This window comes from Onychomys torridus, chromosome 21 (genome assembly GCF_903995425.1).
Source record: "Onychomys torridus chromosome 21, mOncTor1.1, whole genome shotgun sequence".
NCBI classification, from domain to species: Eukaryota; Metazoa; Chordata; class Mammalia; order Rodentia; family Cricetidae; genus Onychomys; species Onychomys torridus.
The window spans coordinates 15,523,274-15,543,986 of NC_050463.1; the positions used below are offsets into that span (position 1 = coordinate 15,523,274).

Genomic DNA, 20,713 nt, shown 5'->3' on the forward strand with positions numbered 1-20,713 from the left:
TGATAGCCACCTTAAGCAGCCAGTCTTCCGTCTATTTAAATAATGTCTCTGACTAACTTCACTGAGAGGAAGAATTACAAGACGAACAGACACTAACTGTATTGCTGCAGCGGCCTTAAGGGCACGCTGCTGCGTATGCTGGGGAGCGCTCTGCATGACAAAAGCAATGACAGAGCCCCAACCCTGTGCCCCGTCCAGCAGAAAAACACTTTTCCTTCTTTACCGTTTATTCAGTATGCCCTTCATTTTTACCTGAAGGTCAAAGGTACACATAGGTCCAGCAAGTGTAAATCATCACAAAACCTTAAATTAAAGAAAGTCCAATCCAACTCACTCTGGGGCAAATCCAATTAAATCAATCAGAGGACACTGCAATAGTCACTGTACTGTAATTACAATGTGCTGTAACATCATACTGTAATTGCAATGACCTCAGAATGAACAAGATGCAAAGCGATTTCTTTACACTGTTGTAATGAGTCACCACTAGGGGAATGATGGTCCAAATATGCGAACCAACCACCAGCTTCGGAAACATTGTGTGCCAACTGCTATCTAAAGCCCAGCTTCTGCCACAGGATGATAACACTATCGATCCTTACAGAGTTGTTGGAAATAAGACAATGGGTGTAGTATGTGCTCAGTACAAAGCCTGGCATGTGGTGAGCGCTCAAAGGGAAAACTAAATATTTTCAGCGCCACTGCCATGACCATCCACACATTCCTACCACCACAGAGTTATCCACAAGACCAGCACCAGGAGCTGCCAAACAGAGCAGGCTATTTGGAAGACACTTCCTCACTACTAGCTTTCCATTAGGCGATCAATTCCTCAAGGGTTTCAGGAAAGTAATCCATAACCCACAATTAATCTCTCCAATCAAAAACATCGCAAGCCACCATCTATTGTAGGCCAGATAGAATGGGGCAGGGACAGATCCTTTCTCAGCCCATTATGCTTCAGTTAAGAGAGGTGCTCAAGCAGTGTGCACACAGACACAGGTTATCACTACCAAGTGGCAAACTAACGGCAAGAATAAATGGACCACGTGATCCACACAGTCACGTTCATTTCTTAGGGCCCATCTGCTGCACACTGGAGATGCAAATACAAGCATGCCCGGTTCCCTCAGAGTGCTGCCTGGAGATGGCAGAGACAAGGCTGCATTCATCCAGATGGGTCTGACTCTGCAAAGGCCTTGAACTACAGAAGAAATGCATTAGATAAAGTCACTATTGGTCTACATTTTTAGCTGAGGAGACATAGAATATACATACCTAAGGAGGGAAGTTAGACACGGCAAACATTCTTACCATCCCTACCCCTAGTAAATCAGTGTCAGAGTTGGGACTTTATCCCCCAAACCATCTGCTTTCCCAAACATGGAACAACCTTTGCTACTTCCAGGGTCCCCCTGCATACCTTTAGGACAGCAGAGCTGGCCTGCTCATCCACAACGCCTTTCTTCAGGACCTGATTCTGAGCTCGAAGCTGAAAACAGAAAGTTTTAATATAAAACAACCACTTATAGCAAGGAAATCACAATTACTTCATAATGAAAATTTCCCACTGAATAACTAATATCCTTTCATATTATATATACATTTGTGTGTGCATGAGTGCATGTGAATGTGTGTGTGTTTGTATGACAACAAACACTATTTGCCTCCCAAAAGGAAATATGTATAATAACTTGCCAAACAGAACATAGAAGACAAGTTCTCTAATGACATAAACCTAGTCACTAGCCTATCTGTGTCCCCTGGGCTGGGGCCGTAACTCTGTGGCTTGCCTAGTATGAGTCTCGGGGCTCATCAAAAAGATAAATAAGTAAAATTAAAATGCAGGTCTCCTGCCTTTGAGTATATCATTCTTTATATAGATTTATATTCTTTACAAAGTCATGGTCCTAAATTCAATATAATAAAAGAAAATGTGGGGCTGGAGAGATGGCTCAGCAGTTAAGAGCACTGACTGCTCTTCTAGAGGACTTGAGCTCAATATCCAGCACCCACTTTGTGGATTCCAGTCCCAGGGCATCCAATGTCCTCTTCAGGTCTCCAAGGCTACTATACACATGAGTCTGCATGCCAGAGACACATGCATGCAGGCAAACACTCATACACATAAAATAAAAATCAAATTTGAAAATAAAGCGAGAAAATGCCATTTTCTTGAAATTCTGGAACACTGTTGATTTGTAAGACACAAGGGAATGAATGACAGAGTAAGAGGTGAACAGAGTGTAGGGCGCCAACAGACTCCGGGGACCTGGTGCTCAACATCAGACACGCAGCTGCCATCGCCACAGGAATGCCTCCAGAACAGCAGGCTGCTGTCAGCCATCAGCCAAGGCAGGCTCAGTTTTTAAAATCATGGTACCTCCAAACCCCGCCTACACACACACACACACAGAGTCAGTAAAGCCTTGCAAAGCGACATAAGGATATAAATTCAACTTCATGAACCCATGTTTTGATTTTTGTTAAAAAACAAACAAACAAACAAAAAAAACAACTGGGGGCTGGAGAGATGGCTCAGCGGTTAAGAACACTGGCTGCTCTTCCAGAGGTCCTGAGTTCAATTCCCAGCACCCACATGGTGGCTCACAACCATCTGTAATGAGATCTGGCGCCCTCTTCTGGCCTGCAGAAATACATGCAGGCAGAATAATGTATACATAATAAATAAATAACTAAATAACTAAATAACTAAATAAATAAATGAATGAATGAATAAATAAATAAATAAATCTTTTTAAAAAATTTAAAAGGCAGGTGTGGTGAACTGGGGAGTTGAAGACCGGTCCATCTCTGGGGCTTGCTGACCAGTTAGCCTGGCCCGCTGGTAAGTGTGGGCCAGTGAGGGACTCTCCACAGCACCTGAGGAGTAACACTGAGCTTGTTCTCTGGCCTTTACACACACACACACACACACACACACACACACTTGCATTACATCCCAAGTGTGACATCACCCGGTGGTGTCCTCATCTCCACTTGAGAGATAAGGACACCAAGTCACAGAACAGCAAATGGCCTGCTGGGGTGAGGGCCTATGGTCCCGACTCCACTGTTACCATGGCAGCCACTGTTTTACGGAGTTGTGAGAGAAAGGTGGCTGGTAAGATGGACCTTCTCCTTGGGTAATGAGGTACACTGACACCCCCCAGTTCCTTTTTAAAATGCATGTGTAATTGTATTACAGTTATTTACTATGCATCTGTGCGCGTGCGCGTGTGTGTATGTGTGTGTGTGCGTGTGCGTGTGCGTGTGTGTGTGTGTGTGTGTGTGTGTATGTGTGTGTCGGGCTTGTCAGCAAGCCCACCTGCCATGACTTGCTGGGCCATCCCTGGCCCTGTCACGTTATTTATCAAATAAAGTAAAGCAGCAGCATGTACGTTTCCACTTGTGCCTACAGCTGTGTGGCCAGCTCTAGAGGGTAAAACCCTGTCCACAGTATGAGGAAGTGTTCTCAGCAAAGGACACAGCACAGTGGGTGTAAACACAAATCCAGTGTGGCCGGAGCTCAACACAGACACCCAACGACTGTTTCCTCTGAGAAACTGAAATGGGATCATTTTATCTAGGAGCTTAAAACAATCTATTTCACCAGGTATGCTGGCTCACAGATCCACAACCTGAGCGGCTGGGGATGGAGGGTCCAAGATCAAAGGCAACATGGGCTGCAGAGCAAGCTTGAGGCTGGGTTAGTTTACAGGAAGACCCTGCCTGAAGGTTAATGAATGAATGAATTAAAATTCTTGGGAGATTTCAAACAAAACAGTAAGTTTAAGATTAGAACGAAAAGGCAAGCATCTTTCCCAAAGGGAAGTGAAGAGGCACCGCTCACAGCTACAACAGGAAGCATATCGAAACCTGGGTCCCACCACTTACTAGGGTCTCACTTAGCTGGCTGAGCTCCAGCCACACAGCTGCACTGTGAGCAAACACATCTACCCTCTCCCCTTCTTTCCTAGGACACGGTGAGACCGGATAGGAAACTACATGAAAGCTCCTTGGACAGTGTTCTGCAGAGGGAAGCAGTGATCTCACAATTAAAATGGACTTACAGAGACTGTTCTTTAAGGCGGGTTTGCCCATCTACGGCATTGTGCTCAAGGATATGAGAGAGGGAAGGAAGCACAAGATACGGCTGTTGTTTGCAAAGGATTGACTATGTGCTGGGGTGGTGGCTTACACCAGTATTCCCAATACCCAGGAGGCTGAGGCAGGAAAGAGTGCCTTGAGTTTGAGGCCAGCCTGTTGTACAGAGTTCTAGGGCAGCCTAAGTGAGTTATAGGGTAAGACCATGTCTCAAAAACAAAATTCTAAGACTATAAGGATGCTGTGCAATCACAAGGACCAGCATTCGGATGCCAACATGCACAGAACAAGCCAGGCGTCCCTACTCACTGTAAACTCAATTCTGAGGGAGGGCAGAAACAGGAGGATGGCTGGGCTTGCTGGTCTCTAGTCAGCTAATGCCAGTGGGAGGCACTGTCTCACAGGTATACGGAGAGTGCCCCAGGACACCCGATGTCCTCTTCTGGCCTCCACATCTGCACCTGCTCACACATGTGTACAAATACACAGATACATATGTCTCTCTAAAATCTATCTAATTTAAAAGGAAAGCTAAAACATTTTAAGATAATTAGCAATATTGTATTTTGTCGCTTTTTTCTAAAGCATAGGCATAAAATTTTTAAGAGGCTGGAGAGGTAGATAGCGCAGCAGGTAAGAGCTCTTGCTACTCTTCCAGGGGACCCAAGTTTGGGTCCCAAGGTCAGGTCCATGTCAGGTGAGTCATAGCCCCCTGTAACTCCAGTTTCCAAAGGATCAAATGCCCTCTGGCCTCCAAGGGGACCCAAACACATACAGCATACACCACACAGACACACAAAGTTTTCAGAAATAAAATAATAAAAAAACCTAATTCTTTTTTGTTGTTGTTTTGGTTTTGTTGTCATTGTTGTTGATGATAATAATGATGTTTTTGGAGACAGGGTTTCTGTGTATAGCTCTAGCTGTCCTGGAACTCACTCTGTAGACCAGGCTGGCCTTGAACTCACAAAGATCCACTCAGCTCTGCCTCCTGAGTGCTGGGATTTAAAGGCATACACCACCATCGCCCAGCTAATTCTTTTTTTTTTTTTTTTTTTTTGAAGGGCTTGGTAAACTAAGGTCTGAGATCCAAATGCCTGCTACCTCATTTGAGGTTCTCTTGGAATGCAGCCCTCCTCCTTTATCAGAGGTCACAGCATTTCGGGACTAAATTATTTACTACTTAGCTCTTTACAGAAAAGCCTGGTAAGCCTCTGCTCTAAAAGTCCAAGGAGGGAAGCACTGCTTTAATACTGACTTCCGTTATGTAGCTTTCTGCTTTCTAAGCGACTGACACCTCTGAGAACAATGAGCTACCCGCCTAGCAGGGTGAAAACTTTCAAATCAAATAGGAAGAGAGCATCGCGTAGTCCAGGCTGGCATGGAACTTGCCTATAACTGAAGATGGCCTTGAACTCCTGCTCCTCCGACCTCCACCTCCAAGCACTGGGATTACCACACCCACTTCGGTCTCTAGGTGTCATTGCTGACTCCTGTTCCAACTGTGGTTTAGCATATCTTCTCTGTGTGGTATTTATAAGCTCCTAGTGACTGCTTGAACTCATCACTTCCTGTTCCATCAGAACAGCAGAAAAAATTTAAAACATACTAAAATCTTATCATTCATTTCTAAGACATAGTGAAGACTATTTAGAACAAACCAAACAGACCAAGTGACTGTGTGGTATCCAATCTCACTGATTTACAACCAAAAGGATCTCCGTTTTCCCTTGAGAAACACTGCTTGCTAAACTGGCAACTCAAAGTGTGGCTTCCGTGAAACGAACAACAAAATTCCCATTAGAAATACTTATCTAGGGGTTGGGGATTTAGCTCAGTGGTAGAACGCTTGCCTAGCAAGTGCAAGGCCCTGGGTTCGATTCTCAGCTCAAAAAAAAAAAGAGAACTACTTATCTAGAACAGTGAAGCCCAGCGGCCGGTAGCCCTGCGCGCTCTTTGCAGGCCAGCACCACTGTGGTAGTGCTAGTTACAAGTGCAGCTGTCAACCCTGCACGCTATGGCCAGGCCAGTCCTTCAGAATCCAGCTGCCTCCTGCCCGCATTCACCACCTGTTTCTGTTTTAGAGCGTCGTCACATGACTGCACCCAGACACCAACACTTGTAGGAGACAGGTAAGGAGGCTGATTCACATTGATGCAATGGAGAAGCAACTGCCCTGCCATCTCCATCACACAGGAAACGGCCCTAAAGACAGCACAGCCTGGTTCCCAGCAGGGGCAACTCTTTGGTGACATCAGGTGGAGGAGCAGGATCCCTGAATGCCCCTCTGCAGTCCTTTAAAAACCTCTTCTCGCTGCCCACCCAGATCCTCATTAGGTTCATCTCAACGCTGAAAGCCTAGCTCTCCTGCACTGTGGCCAAGCAAACCCTAACGGTTCTGGAGGCCGCTTATCACTTCTGCCATAATCTTTTCTTAACCACCTTCTGGGACCCACAGTGAACTGCTCCCCAGTTCCTTTGGAACTTACTTACTAGTAACTAGTAAACAGCTTTGTTTGTGTTTTGTTTTAATTTTACTTTTTAAAGCTGGAACGCTTACAGTTACTAATTTCTGTATGTTTCTGTCATGGGAGAAATCATAGTATACACTTCTGTATAAATCCTACTCACAACAAAAGATCAATGCCGTGGATAAAGAACTCAATAAATGTTTAGCTAATGATTTAAATAAAATCCTGTACAGGGTGTTATATGCAACAGATGCCATCACCTGCGCGGTCCTTTTCCACGGCACTTCTCCGTGTCCTGTTGGGCCTAACTGGGCCAGCCTCAGTCCCAAACAGGCCTATGACCCCTAGAGTGGTGACAAGCCAGCTATGAGTCCCTCATGTCATCTGACAGTCTCTGTTAGGACCTCGGCCCCGAGAGACGGCTGTGTGACTTCACAACCACGACTAGAAGGCTCTGAGGGGAAGAAGGAATGAGTCACGCACGTGGCTTTTCCCATGAAAACCCAACTGGGTCTATGTTAGAACCGTTCTTACGTGGCTACTTTGAGGCAGTAGACATTCTGACATCTACACATGGTTTACAGCCCTATAAAATGAACTTTAAATATACAGCTTTTCTTCATTACAAAACAATGTGCAGAGAAGAGAACCCTAAACCTCACCACAACCCCGATTGACAGTTTCTAAATACTAAAGCTACGTGCAGGTCCCAGGAACAAGTGTCTGGCCAGGATTCCTAAAACTCAATCCAGCCTTGCATCTGAAACAGTCTAACCTACTACCAATATCTGCGGGTCTTTCTCTGCCTTACTGGGTCTTCCTACCTCAGGAAGTGACTGTGGACCATTGAGGAGCAGGGCTTATTTTGTCTAGTAAAGGAAACGCCTCCTCTCAGGCTCGCCTTCAGGTGGAACCCCTTCTTCTGGCCCTGTTTTCATGAAAGAAAATGGGCTAAAACAAAACTGCCACCAGCAAGCCTTGCCAAGTAGCTGCCGCAGCCACTAGAGGGAGAGTCAGCTCAGTCAGAGGGGAAGAGTACGCCAGACCTTGTCTTTGGGTAGCTATGATAGCAGCTTGGGAGCAAAGTCAGGCTTCACCCTGGACGGACTAGGCCAGAGCTTGTCATTTGGGGAGGTGGGGGAGGGGAGTGTTCCAATGACTTACTAAGATACATGTGAGATGCAAAGCCAGGGTTTCAACGATCGATGTCCAACAGGGTAGCTACGAGCCATGTGTCCAGCTTTTGTGATTATTTACGATTAAATAAAATCTAAAGCTCAACTCCTCAGCCTTGCTGTCTTTGTTTTCAGCTTCTAGACATGGGACCGGTGAGGTTATGGCTCAGTCAGTAAGGGCACTTGCTACCAAATCTGACAACCCCAACTCCATCTCAGGGACCTACACAGTAGGAAAGAACTGAAAGCTACAAGCTGTCCTCTGACCTCCACATAGCCGCTGTGGCACGTGCACGTGTAGCCACATACACACAGATACTGACACATATGCGCACGCATGCACACACACACACACACACACACACACACACACACACTAATAAATATATATATACAGATTAATTTCCACACAGGCTGCCCTACTGGACAGCAAAGACAAAAGAGCATTCCCTTCTCATGCAAAGCTCTTCCCACAGCACCAAACACAGAGCTGTCCCACTTTGGCCTTAAAGAAATGGTGGTACACGCCTTTAATCCCAGCACTCGGGAGGCAGAGGCAGGTGGATCTCTGTGAGTTCGAGGCCAGCCTGGTCTACAGAGTGAGTTCTAGGACAGCCAAGGGTATTACACAGAGAAACCCTGTCTCAAAAACAACAACAAAGAGTAGAGAAAACTGGTATTGGATTTTCAGGCAATCCAGACCAAAGCTATTTCTCTTAGAGCTGGTGATTCATCAGGTTCCACCAAGCAAGCCTCGTCATCTGGAGAGCAAACTGGCCCCAAACTGGCCCTTTCCCAAGTAGCTCTGTACTAGGAAACACGGCTGAGAGGTTCCCAAAGGCCATCCATCTTCATAAGCAAGCGCATCAATTGCAAAGTAAACTGCTAGGAAAATAATGTTTGGCTTCCCTGCTGGTTCTAAAGACTGCAAAGAAAGCTTTGAACAGATATCTTATCAGAACAGAGGCTATTTTACTGATAACATTCTTTGAAAGATGATCCTCAAAGTTTACCATGTGTTCAGGTTTGGAGATTAAATGTCCCCTAAAGGTCATACGTAAAATCGGGTGCCTAGGGTAGGCCGTTTCGTTGTTTTTGCTGTTGTTTTTGGGGGTGCTATGGACATTAAGAAGTGGGTCTGGCAAGAGGTTCCCAGGTCACAGGGCCTCAGAGAATTGCAGAACCTGGTTTTCCCTCCGCCCATGCTCCAGGTGTGATATAATCAAGTGCTTGCTCCTCTCAACCCTGCCGCTGAATTCACCATGTGCTGAGGAGGTGCTCACAGTGAGCCTGTACCACTCCATCTGGACTCTGACCCTCCAAAGCAGCGAGCTAAGTACGCCTTATCCAAGTCACCTGCTGCCTGGGGAACTCAGCTGTGGCAACAGTTTACTAATACAGTGTGTATTCAAATCACGGAGGTTTGCCACGACACAGACTGCTGGGTCCCACTGCTGGTTTCAGATTCTGCAAGTCCAGGGCACTCAGGAGTCTGATTCTACCCCATCCTCTAACGGTGTTGCTGAGGGGGAACTGGGGCTCAGACTCAGCATCAGTACTGGGAAGGCCCCAAACCTTGTTCACGGACATACCATGGTGCCAGGCAAAAGTGCTCTTTCAAGGAAGGCAGGCTGGACTAAAAGAACGGGGCCAGCACTCTTCAGCTCTCTTCTTCATCAGATATGCCAGAGAATCAGGAGAGCAACACTGGCAGAGGAAGGCGAGCACCACATGGTCTTTTATTTTTAATAGAGTGTGGCAGCTGGGCCTTCATTAGCTTTCCCTTACATCTCAGAGAAGTAGCATTTTTACCTGCCCACTTCAAAAACCCTCTGAAAACCAACCTTTTTACCTGCCCACTTCAAAAACCCTCTGAAAACCAACCTTTTTACCTGCCCACTTCAAAAACCCTCTGAAAACCACCCTAGACAGATCTTTTCCTTCCCCAGAACTACTGAAGCTGTGATTGGCCTCCCATGATTTCAACTGCCCAAACCACTGGGGTCTTCATCTCCATTTACACTGATCCTTCTGGAACCCTTGGATTTAGCAACGGGCTGGCCTTACACCTTTCCACTGCCGTGGTCTCCACCACTGCTCTGCTCTAACAATAGTCTCAGTCTCCTCCCACAGTTATTTAAGAAGCTTAAGGGAAGGGACTCCCAAAGCCTCAAGCCCAGCTGAGAAGCTACTGGCAATTGATGGCGGAGGGGAAGGAAGAGTCACCTTTCTTTGGGGCAATGGATCCTGGTAGGCTGCTTGGGCTCCAATGAATGGTCCAGCACCTTGTGCGTGCAGGCAGCTCTAACTGGACTCAGTGAGGACTCAAAAGAAGACATGAGGGTACAAGGGGGACGTATGTGGAGGTCAGGAGGAGAGGAAGAAGGAAGTGAGGACAGATATGATCTAGATACATGCATACATACATGATATCGTCAAAGAATGAAAAATATTCTTTAAAAATCTGCTGTAACCCTCTGTATTTTTGTCATTGAGAACTTTACCGTACCCCAGTCTCTCTGACTACCTCAGAGATTACTACTGCATGTGTTCCACTGTGATGCTATTCTAAAACTAACGTCATTCTCGGAAAAAAAAAAAAATTCTCAAGGGAAAATATCTGCCCATGCTACTGAGTAAGGAAAGAAGCCCCTCCCCCAGCACTGACTGAGATCTGCTCAGAAGGGGATGGGGAGGAATGAAATGTCCTGATTCCGGAACCTGCCTGCTTCCCTCCTTTTCCATAGGAACAGGAGGTCTTTCCCTTAGCATCCTACATAGGCAGAAGAACAATGCAAGTAGATTCAGTATCAGCCCACAATCTGTGCACCAGGCAGGGAAGGCGGTAAAGAGGTAAAATACCTTTGCAGTGGGCACAAGGCCATCAAGGGTGGAGACTAATCTAGAAATTGCTTTGTACTAGAGTTGACAGGAAAAAAGCCTTTGACCAGTGTCTGCCTATGTGTGAACATTGTGTGTGTGTGTGTGTGTGTGTGTGTGTGTGTGTGTGTGTGTGTTGGTGTGTGGTGTTTCAGACAAGGTCTTATGTTGTAGCACAGGCTAGCTAGCCTGGAATTCTCTATGTAGGCCAAGGCTGGTCTATATGGAGAACTCACAGCAATCCCCCTGCCTCAGTTTTGAGCCACCTCACTCAGCCTCTTTGTTTCTATGTTCAGAAATGTCCATGACAGAGCAAACAAAAAAATGAGAAATGATCTGGCCCAATAGGAGAAATGACTCCCAAGTCCAGCCAACCTCCTTAGCAGCATCTCTTCCTGGCACATCATTCCTACAGGTGGTCCCCATACCCACTTCATAGGAAAATTTAAAAGAACTAGTTTTTGCCTCCATTTTTGGCAAGTTCATCTCCATTAAAAATTTTTCAGCAATTATCCCCAACATCTCCTCAAGCTAACATGTGAAACATGCAACTTTTAACATGTCCTGCATCCCTAAATTCTAAGTCTACATTTTTAAAGCGCCCCTTTGCTCCCTCTTGACCCTCCTTGGGGAGTACGATCAATCCTTGACAATCCTTCACCTCAGAACTCTACCAACACCAAATCCTGAAAGAAGACCCAAGGAGGAATGGCGTATGCACCTTCATGTCTCTCCTAAGTCCGGTGCTATGAACAGAGCATACCCTCAAAAAAGAGTAAGCTAAAAGTATTTTTAAATCAAAACTCCTCTCCATTCCAGTTACTAACTTTACTTAATCCTACATTTTCTTCCCAGTGTGGTCCAACAACCTAAGTCCCTGTTTCAATCTATCTACCATATAGTACTACCGCTTCCTTGGGAAGATGGCAAGACGGCTCAGTCATTAATGGCACTTGTTACCAACCCTGATGATCTAAGTTCGATTCCTGGAACCTACAAGATGGAGAAGAAAATCAACTCCCAAAAGCTGTCTCCTGACCACCACACACACACACGTCCCCCTACACACACATACACACACACACACACACACACACACACACACACACACACGTCCCCCTACACACACACACACACACACACACACACACACACACACACACGTAAATACAGGTGGATGGATGAATAGGTCTCTTCGACCTTATTCTCACTGCACACATCTTATTTGACAAAATCCACAACCTTCATGATCTGACCACCCTCCCTTCACCACATTCCACCATGTATCTTATATTTTTGGTTGTGAGCCTACCCTTTAATGGCTGAGCCATCTCTCCAGCCCCCGCCATGTATCTTAAGAGACTTTCCTGACAGCAAACACAGGCTAATTTCTTTACATAGGAAGCTACTTCTTTCTCCAACACCCTTTCCTGCTCCCTTATCTAAGTAACTTCCACCCTTACCCAGTGACCTCTCCTCTGTGCTGCATTGAATGTCACTTGTCACACAATACCATAATTATATACCATATTTGAAGAGTCTATTAAAAGTGATTCTGCAGCTGGAACTCTGGATCACTCAACTGACCCTGGCACACTGTTTGCAGGGTACACATAATAACATGAGTTTGTTATGCTTACATACCCAAAGAATAAAATCTTTCAATTTCTTTTATTACTTCAGGAGGTGATATAATTATTTCAGCAACGCAGCCACTGCTCTGTGCATTTCTGGAACTACTCACTGGCCATTTGGAACCTGCCTTTCAAGCTTGTTTACCCTCCAGAAATGGAAACTGGTCCCCTTACTTTATATGCAAGAAACATTTTCAACCAAAAATAGTAGTGGCAAATTTGGGCACTGCCATCCTCCACCCACCCTCCTTCATCATGTGGAATTGTTCCAAACTTCTGGCTCTTTCAAACAAGGAAGTCCCCCTCAAAAGACAACTCACTATCTCTGACAGAGAGCCACAGACTCCTAAGAGGATTTCAAGGGAAATGCAAAGGGAGGTTGCCCATGGCAGCAGGGCTGGGATAAGCAAGCATCACCAAAGGCTCCCCTCTGATGCTCAAGACTTGAGAGTGCATGTTTAGGTGCAGGTTTCATTTTCCTTTAAATGTTTCCTTGCTTAATAAAATCATAAAGGGGTGGGGCTTTTTTTGGTTTTCCAAATTATAAGAGGGGCTAAATCTTTTCATTAATTCTATGAATGCCAAGATAATTGAAAATTAAACACGACTACTGAATCACTTCCAAAGGCATGAGATTCTGCTTTAATAACCTCATTAAAATATTAAGGCAGAAAACCCTACCCAGAAACTGCACCACCCTTGTCCAAGAAAAAGGTTTAACCATCTGAAAGACTAACACTACCGAGAACCAGGTCCCTATTTTGCATAATTCTGTACATAAGGAGAGCCGCTGAGTGCACTGTCCCATTCCAGTAAGGAAGATACAAGAAAAAGGGCACGGCCCCACCACCCAAGCTGTCAAAATTAGAGGAGACAACATCTGTATTCTAAAGCACCTGTCCCGGGAAAGCAGTTTATACGGATGATACTCTCTATTACCCTCCCCAACTGATTCGGAGGCAGGTAAGTATCTTTATCCTTGGACCATCCCCTCGGAAAGGGAGAATGGTGCTCTTCCCCATCATTGGGCTGGGCAAACTGAGGAAGCAGCGAGCAAAGGGGTGGTCCCACATTCCTCCCTTCCTCTCACGCCAGCACCAAAGACTGATCCCCGGATTTCTCTCATCCCAGTTGCAAGCTGGCTGGTCCAGCCAGAAGAATCAAACTCCGGCTCCCTTCTGCAGAGACGCACACGGACCCAGACACCGCCCGGCCCTATCTCCCTGGAGCTGCAGGTGGAGGCACCGTAATGGTGGAAGCAGGAGGTGGAGAGGAGAGGAGGAGCCCTCAGCATCCCCCACCGTCCCAAATTGCTGCCAAGGCTAGCCGAGGCCGCAGGGCCAGGGACCCCTGACTCCCCACCCACGATGGGTACCTTCGAGTACTCCTGAGCCAGCTTCTGGTACTTCCCTTGCAACTCCGCGGAGGCCATGGCCTCCCCCGCCCCGTCCAGGCCAGGCCGCCCGGGCTGCTGAGCCCCGCCCCCCGCCCCCAACCCCACACTTGCTCCTGGGCAGGGCTCAGCCAGCTTCTGCGGCTCCGCCGCCGCGCCTCCTCCTCCACTTCCGGGTTTCGGGGCGGGAGGAAGGCGGAGCGGGCCCGGGGGCGGGGCGACCTCGGGGGCGGGGCGACGTCTTGACATCACCGCCCCGCCCTCCCGTGCCCAAGTTCACGCCCGTGCGACCCCGCCGACGTGCCTGGGCTGGGCCTGGGCTCGGCCTGTGGCCCGAGGCGCCATCTTGGGCCAGGCGTCAAGATGGCGGCCCGGCTCGGGGCGAGCCAGAGTCACGAGCAGAGAGAATGGGGGCCGGCGGAATGGACGGAACACTCACGGGGAGAGACAGGGAGTGTGAGGAACGGAGAACCGGAAGGAGAAGCATTCTAAGAGCCGCAAGAATTCTGGCTCCCCTGTCCCGTGGTTCCCATAGCAACTGCCCAGCGTCAGCCGGCTGCCTCTTCGAAGAGCCTGGCCGCCTGTATTCTGCTGTCTCATCCGCTGTCTGGATTTACAAGGCTTGCCCTACACTGTAAAGTGTCAAACCTACCACGGACTTATAACGTTGGGCATTCTGCCCTCTTAGATCAGAAGACCTTCATTGCCTTGGGTGTTTTGACTTTGAAATTTGTGTCCGTGCTCTGCTCACATGCCGCGTGCTCACTCCTGACCCCTTCTTCATTCATCAGAACCATTTCCAGTGGCCAAAAGGCCAGTAGGAAATTCCCGAGAACTCCTGCCACGCCTTGAGATGTAAAGACCGTTAATGGTTTAAGAAGGAAAAAGCTTGAGATACCTTATGATGAAAAACTGCCTCCCATCCTTCGATTAAAAATTGTTTTACAGTTCTGTTAGGGGTTAATGTAACACTGTCGTATTTCTTGATAGAATTAAAACAAAATATGTTTGCTGAGTCATAAAATGGCAGTTGAAACTAATGAACTAAATCTGTACATATTTACATATATATTCAAACATCAACACGTTAAAACACCATGTTAAATGTAATAAGTAAACTGCACTGAACGTGGCTGTGTAAGCCTTTAATCCTAGTACTTAGAAGGCAGAGGCAGGTAGATCTAGTAAGTTTCGAGGCCAGCCTGGGCTACACAGACTGTCTTTAAAAAAAAAAGTGTAAATTGCAATATAATATATATTTTTAAAATATGAAGTAGAACTAGCCAGACATATTTGGCCATGCCTGTAGTCTAGCACTTGGGAGGCTGAGGCAGGAAGACTTCAAGTTTGAGGGCAGTCTGGGCTACATAGTGAGTTCCAGTCCAACCTGGGTTATACAGCAAGAGTATATTTAAAAATTGTGTGTGTGTGTGTGTGTGTGTGTGTGTGTGTGTAGCCTACATGAAGCAACATTTTGTATTCTCTCTCTTTTTGCCCATATCCCTTTGTATTATTCTTAAACACAAAGCATGTAAAAATACAGAGCCAGGAACTGGACAGCTGCCCAGAGAGCTGGCTAGTGCTTGCCTCTAGTGAGAAAAGGAAGAGATGAAAGGGCAGGATGGAGGACCATCAGCTTTATTTCTTTAAGTCTTTTAGAATAAATATTATTACACTTATTATGGAGGAAATACGTCTAGGAATGCTAGGTCAGCACTTTAGACTGTAAACTGTATCTAAAATGAAAGCTTCACTAACCTAATTTCCCTTTTATCTGTGAGCAAACCAGGAATCGGGCAGCAGAGCTGACTCTGTACCCACTCTCTGTAGGAAAACTAGAAGAGGTGTGTATTTTTAGTTTGCTAATAAATACTGCCCTCCAAACTGTCCGGATAGTAAGAGCTGTGTTAGTTTTCTGTGGCACCACCAAGTGGCAGAATTAAATATTGTGATATATTTCCATACTTTGTCAAGGAATGGAATTTTTTTTTATTGTTTTAAAAATGTCATTCCAGAAATAACATTTCAGAGAAAGAATGTGCAACTTTAGCCAGAGAGCCTGTGTAAATTCATGTTACTGACTTTAAAAATGTATTTTCAGGGGCTGGAGAGATGGCTCAGAGGTTAAGAGCACTGACTTCTCTTCCAGAGGTCCTGAGTTCAATTCCCAGCACCCACATGGTGGCTCACAATCATCTGTAATGAGATCTGGCGCCCTCTTCTGTACATAATAAATAAATAAATAAATCCTTAAAAAATATATATATTTAAAAAAATGTGTTTTCACTGGCTGGCTGTTTGGTCAGACACACTGTTTTAAAGCTCTAGTTGGTAAATATGAATAAATTAAGGCTCTCCTTCTCAACTGATATTAAAGAAAAAGGCAAACCACAGGGGAAGAGGTTAATTGTAGCATACGTATCTAACAGCAGGCTCTTGTCCAAATATATAAAGGGTCCTACAAATCAATTTTTTTAAAGCCATATCCACTTGTTTTCCTATTTCAAAGGATGGCTGAGGCATGGGGAATAATCAATTGCCAAGTGGACTTTAAGAACCCATGGGTTGGAGAGAAACTCTATATCACTGTGAAGACTGAAGAGGGACTGGAGAATGCTCCTCTTTAAAATGCAATGTCAGCCTGTCAGATGGCTGGGACAGTGTTTGCCATAAAGCCTGGTGACTGGTTGGAATCCCAGGACACACATGGTAGCCAAGAGCTGACTCCTCCTGGAAGTTTGCCTTTCACTTCTGCACATGAGCTATGAAACGTGTGTACAACACACAATTTAAAATATATAAGATGCAACACCATTCATTCTGTCAGTGCTTATCAACCCCATTAAGGAAAACGCTACACATCAATATCTCACATCTCTAAAATTCATAGAAATGGAGCAAAAGTTGGGTGTTGCTGACTTACAGCTGACTCTGATGTGTTATGTTCATGGTCATATCCATAGATTGCATCTGCAAATTTGCATGAAATGTGTGTGTAACTCAAATACAAGCCTCACTGGGGCATCTGCAAGCATGCACAGAGTAGCCGAAGATCTGAGTTAACAGAAAACCCATGTTCCCAGCTGAGGAGGACTGCACAATTTTGTTGAAAATTTTGCTCTTTCAGTGGCCCCACGAATAATGATGAAGCTCTGTCTACCCCTAGACAGTGTTCCTAAGTGCAGGAAGGCTGGTTTCGCTTTATGAAGATGGACGTGTATGACAAGCATCATTTAGGCTTAAATCCTGAATGCTATTGCTTGCTGTGGTGATTCCTGCCGTTGATCCCAGGATTTAGGAGGCTGAGGTAGGTGGATCTCTGTGAGTCTGAGGCTAGCCTGGTCTACATAGTTCCAGGAGAGCCAGGACTACATAGAGAGACCCTGTCTCAAACAAAACAAAACAAAACAAAAACAAAACAGAGTTCTGCTGATAGCTGGTTTGATATTAATGAAGCAAAAATATGTATCAAATAATGTGTCTTTAAAACAAAGCACAAGCCGGGTGGTAGTAGTGCATGCCTGTAATCCTAGCACTTGGGAGGCAGAGACAGGCAGATCTCTGTGAGTTCGAGGCCAGCCTGGGCTACAGAGCTAGTCCAGGACAGACTCCAAAACTACAGAGAAACCCCGTCTCAAACAAACAAACAAACAACAACAACAAAGAAAGCACACATGAAATGTGGTTCTATGTGGAAGGGTTGAGGAAAGACACTCTGAAGAACCCCCATATTTTCCAGAGGAGTAATGCTGTTTGCTAATTAATGTTTACAGCAATTTATAGAACTCATCTATTGTGTGTACTGAGATTCAACTGAGCATAAATGAAGATGTTGTAGAACATCCCTTGACCACATGGACAAGCAATTATGCCATCGGTTTGCTGACAGTATGAGAAACACTGTGAGCCTCTGGCAGAATGTTATTTCATGGGAGATTAGAATCCTCCTGTGTTGTCTTAGCTGTGGGAAGATTCCCTTGTTTGCCCAGGTCTGAAAAGCAAGAGCTTCATTCAAACTTCTTCCCTCGCCCTCCAGAGCAGACATTCAGAACAGAGCAGGGCAAGACTGAGGAAGACAGCTGGTGGCCTGTTAGTGTACAGCACATTCTCCTTGCCAGTGTGTTTGTTTCTGAGATGGTGTCTCACTATGTAGCCTAGGTTAGCCTCAGCTTCTCATTGCCCTATGTTCAAGCCCTGGTACTGCAACATAAAATAAATGATATACATATACAAACCATTCATCCATTAATGGAGATCTAGCTTATTTCCACTTAGGGATGTTGTAAATGATTCTTCTGTGAAGACAGATGCACAAATATCTGTTTGAGTCCCTGTTTCTGTTGAGGGCATACCCAGAAATGTTGTCTCTGGGTCATCTGGTAACTTTACATTTCAGCTTTTATGACCCCACCCTCCTGTTTGCCACAGTATTTTCCTGTGGATCGCACGAAGCTTTTATTCTCTGCATCCTCCCAAGCATTTATCATTATCTGTGTTTCTTGTCCAATTTGTCCTAATTATTAAAGAGCAGTGGCTCGTTCTGGCCTTAATTTGCATTTCTCCAGTGGTTCATCTTGCTAAGCGTCTTTTCCTGTGCTAGTTACGATCTTTGGTTTGTTGTTTCTCTGCCTCCCTATGAACCACGCTTCTTGCTTTCTGCCTGTGCAGCAGGACTCAGGTCTTTGTCTCTATTGAGCCCCCTGAAGTCAGGCTTGTCTGGCCTTCCTGCACAGCTCCATCATGAGAACCAATCCTGAGGTCTCACTGGAGGCTACCATTGCAAAGCGGGTCTCTCTGTCTCTGCATCTGTCCTGCCTCGCTCCAGGCTGCCCCACGTCTCCTTCTAGCTTCATAGAGTAAAAGTGGATTCCTAGTCCCATAAGAAGAACCCCTAACTCCTGAGCCCCTCTGCACTCTCCTGCACTGAGCCTGCTCGGTAGTTCTGGGTTCAGTCTGCTCCCCTGGCACCTCCGTGTCCTAGTGAGCATCCTTTCTCCTCCTGGCAATACCTCCCTTGGTCCCCACCACCTCCACATCACTATATCCTAACATGCTGTGTTCAGTCCTGTGCCCCCAGTGACAGCAAAGATCTCTACCATGGAAACCTCATCTTCTCAGCCCTTTATACTTGGTGCTGCCTGGTGAGATGCAGATACACCCAGAGCACCTGGAGAGGGTGCAGGGCTATCAGAAGGAACTCAGCTGCATCACATTCCTGCAAACACAAGGGTTCCTTCCCTCCCCCACTGCACATCCGCTCACTTAGAGGTCATCACAAATGGCTCCCTTTGCTGCTGTCCTCTCTTCCACTTATGCCCTTCCTCTGTGGCTCTTCACTTCCCCCTTGGCACTGGTTTCTTTCTGGAAAATTCCGACTATTGGGCAGTGGTGATTTCATGAGTCTGGTGAAGATTTTTACACAGAAAATTCTTCAGAGTGACATGATAATTTACTTATTTACTCATTCGTTTTTGTGAATGTTGATTGTCTCTCAAAACATAACTTTATTGTGGGTCAAATCTTGAGCTCCTCACTTTCAGTTATGAAGAACCAACCATATCCCCCTCTTGTAAGAGAAGAAAAGATAATCACACAGAATAGAGAAAACTGTGGCTGGAGTGACGGCCCCAGGGGTGAAAGCCACTGTCCTCCTGTCACCTTCACCTAGTCCTCCGAGACAGGGTGTCTCCCGGAACCCAGGGCTTTGCGTGTTCTCTGCTAGGCTGGAAGCCAGAAAGTCCCAGAAGTCTTCCTGTTTCTGCCTCCCTCAAAGCTGGGGTTACAGACACGTGCAGGACATCCAGCTTGTTTTGTGGGTCTCAAACTCATGCAGCAGCACTCCCAACTCACACACCACCTCTCTGACCCTATAGCGCTTGTGGCTCAGTTAGGGTCACCATTGCTGCGATGAAACACCATGGCCAAAGCAACTCGGGGAGCACAGGACTTATTCCACTTCCACATCACAGTTCATCATCAAAGGAAGTCAGGACAGGAACTCAAGCAGGGCAGGAACCTGGAGGCAGGAGCTGTCGGTGTTCACTGCTGTGCAGGAGGGTCAAAGAAAGGTCATTCCAAGATGCAGTTCAGGCCTGTGGCGGGGCAGGGTGGAGTAGTTTCAAAGAACCGAACCTCTAACATCTGTGCAAAGGCGTGTTTATTGATTGCTACACGAAAGTTGGTTTGCAGGTAAAATAAGCTCCTCATACCAAAGCCCTTGATCTAATCTATATGTTTTCTGAAGGAAAACACCACACCCCTGCAACATTAGTCCTCACTGTGCACTGTTTGCAGTACCCAGTAATGCAAGACACTCCAGGTATGCCAGGGCCACCTTATGACCAAAGTCATGCAAAGGCTGTAAAACTCCTTCAGAAAAAAACAGCTCTGGAGATAACAGAAACAATCACTGTTTCCTACAGTGATTTCCTCAAGGCTAAAGTACTTCTAGAAAACAACTGTTCATTTTGATGTTTACTCTAGATACAGTGAAAACGACTATTTCATTCCAATGTTTATCCTCGATACAATGATGCTACTAATCTTTCCTCTACAGGGAGTTGATGCAGAGGCTATGGAGGGGTGCTGCTTACTGGCTTGCTCCTTATGGCCTTCCCATTCTTTCCTATAGAATTCAGGACCACCAGCCCAGAGATGGCCCCACCCACAAAGGGCTGGGCCCTCCCCCATCAATCACTAATTAAGATGTTCTACAGGATCAGAAGACACGTTTTTTTGTTTGTTTTTTTTTTAAATATTTATTTATTATGTATATAGTGTCCTGCCTGCAGGCTAGAAGAGGGCACCTGATCCCATTATAAATGGCTGTGAGCCACCATGTAGGTGCTGGGAACTGAACTCAGGACCTCTGGAAGAGCAGTTAGTGCTCTCAACCTCTGAGCCATCCTTCCATCCCCAGAAGACACGTTTTGAGAGTTAGTTTTCTCTGTCTACAATGTGGGTCCCAAGGATCAAACTCAGGCCACCAGCCTTGGTAGCAAGTTCCCCTTCCATTGAACCATCTGGCCAGTCACAGAATGATTCTTTTTTTTT

At 46.0% G+C, this 20,713-nt stretch overlaps 1 protein-coding gene across 1 annotated transcript in view; it reads right to left on the reverse strand.

Moving 5' to 3' along the window:
• Positions 1-13,870, reverse strand: part of Ppp1r21 (protein phosphatase 1 regulatory subunit 21) — a 60,814-nt gene extending 46,944 nt beyond the window's left edge. The window contains exons 1-2 of the mRNA XM_036170672.1: positions 13,643-13,870; positions 1,424-1,492 (exon numbers count right to left, since the gene is read on the reverse strand). Of these exons, the coding sequence (XP_036026565.1) occupies positions 1,424-1,492; positions 13,643-13,699 (126 nt within the window). The 5' untranslated portion in view covers positions 13,700-13,870. The remainder of the gene's footprint in view (positions 1-1,423; positions 1,493-13,642) is intronic.
• Positions 13,871-20,713: the final 6,843 nt, after the last annotated feature.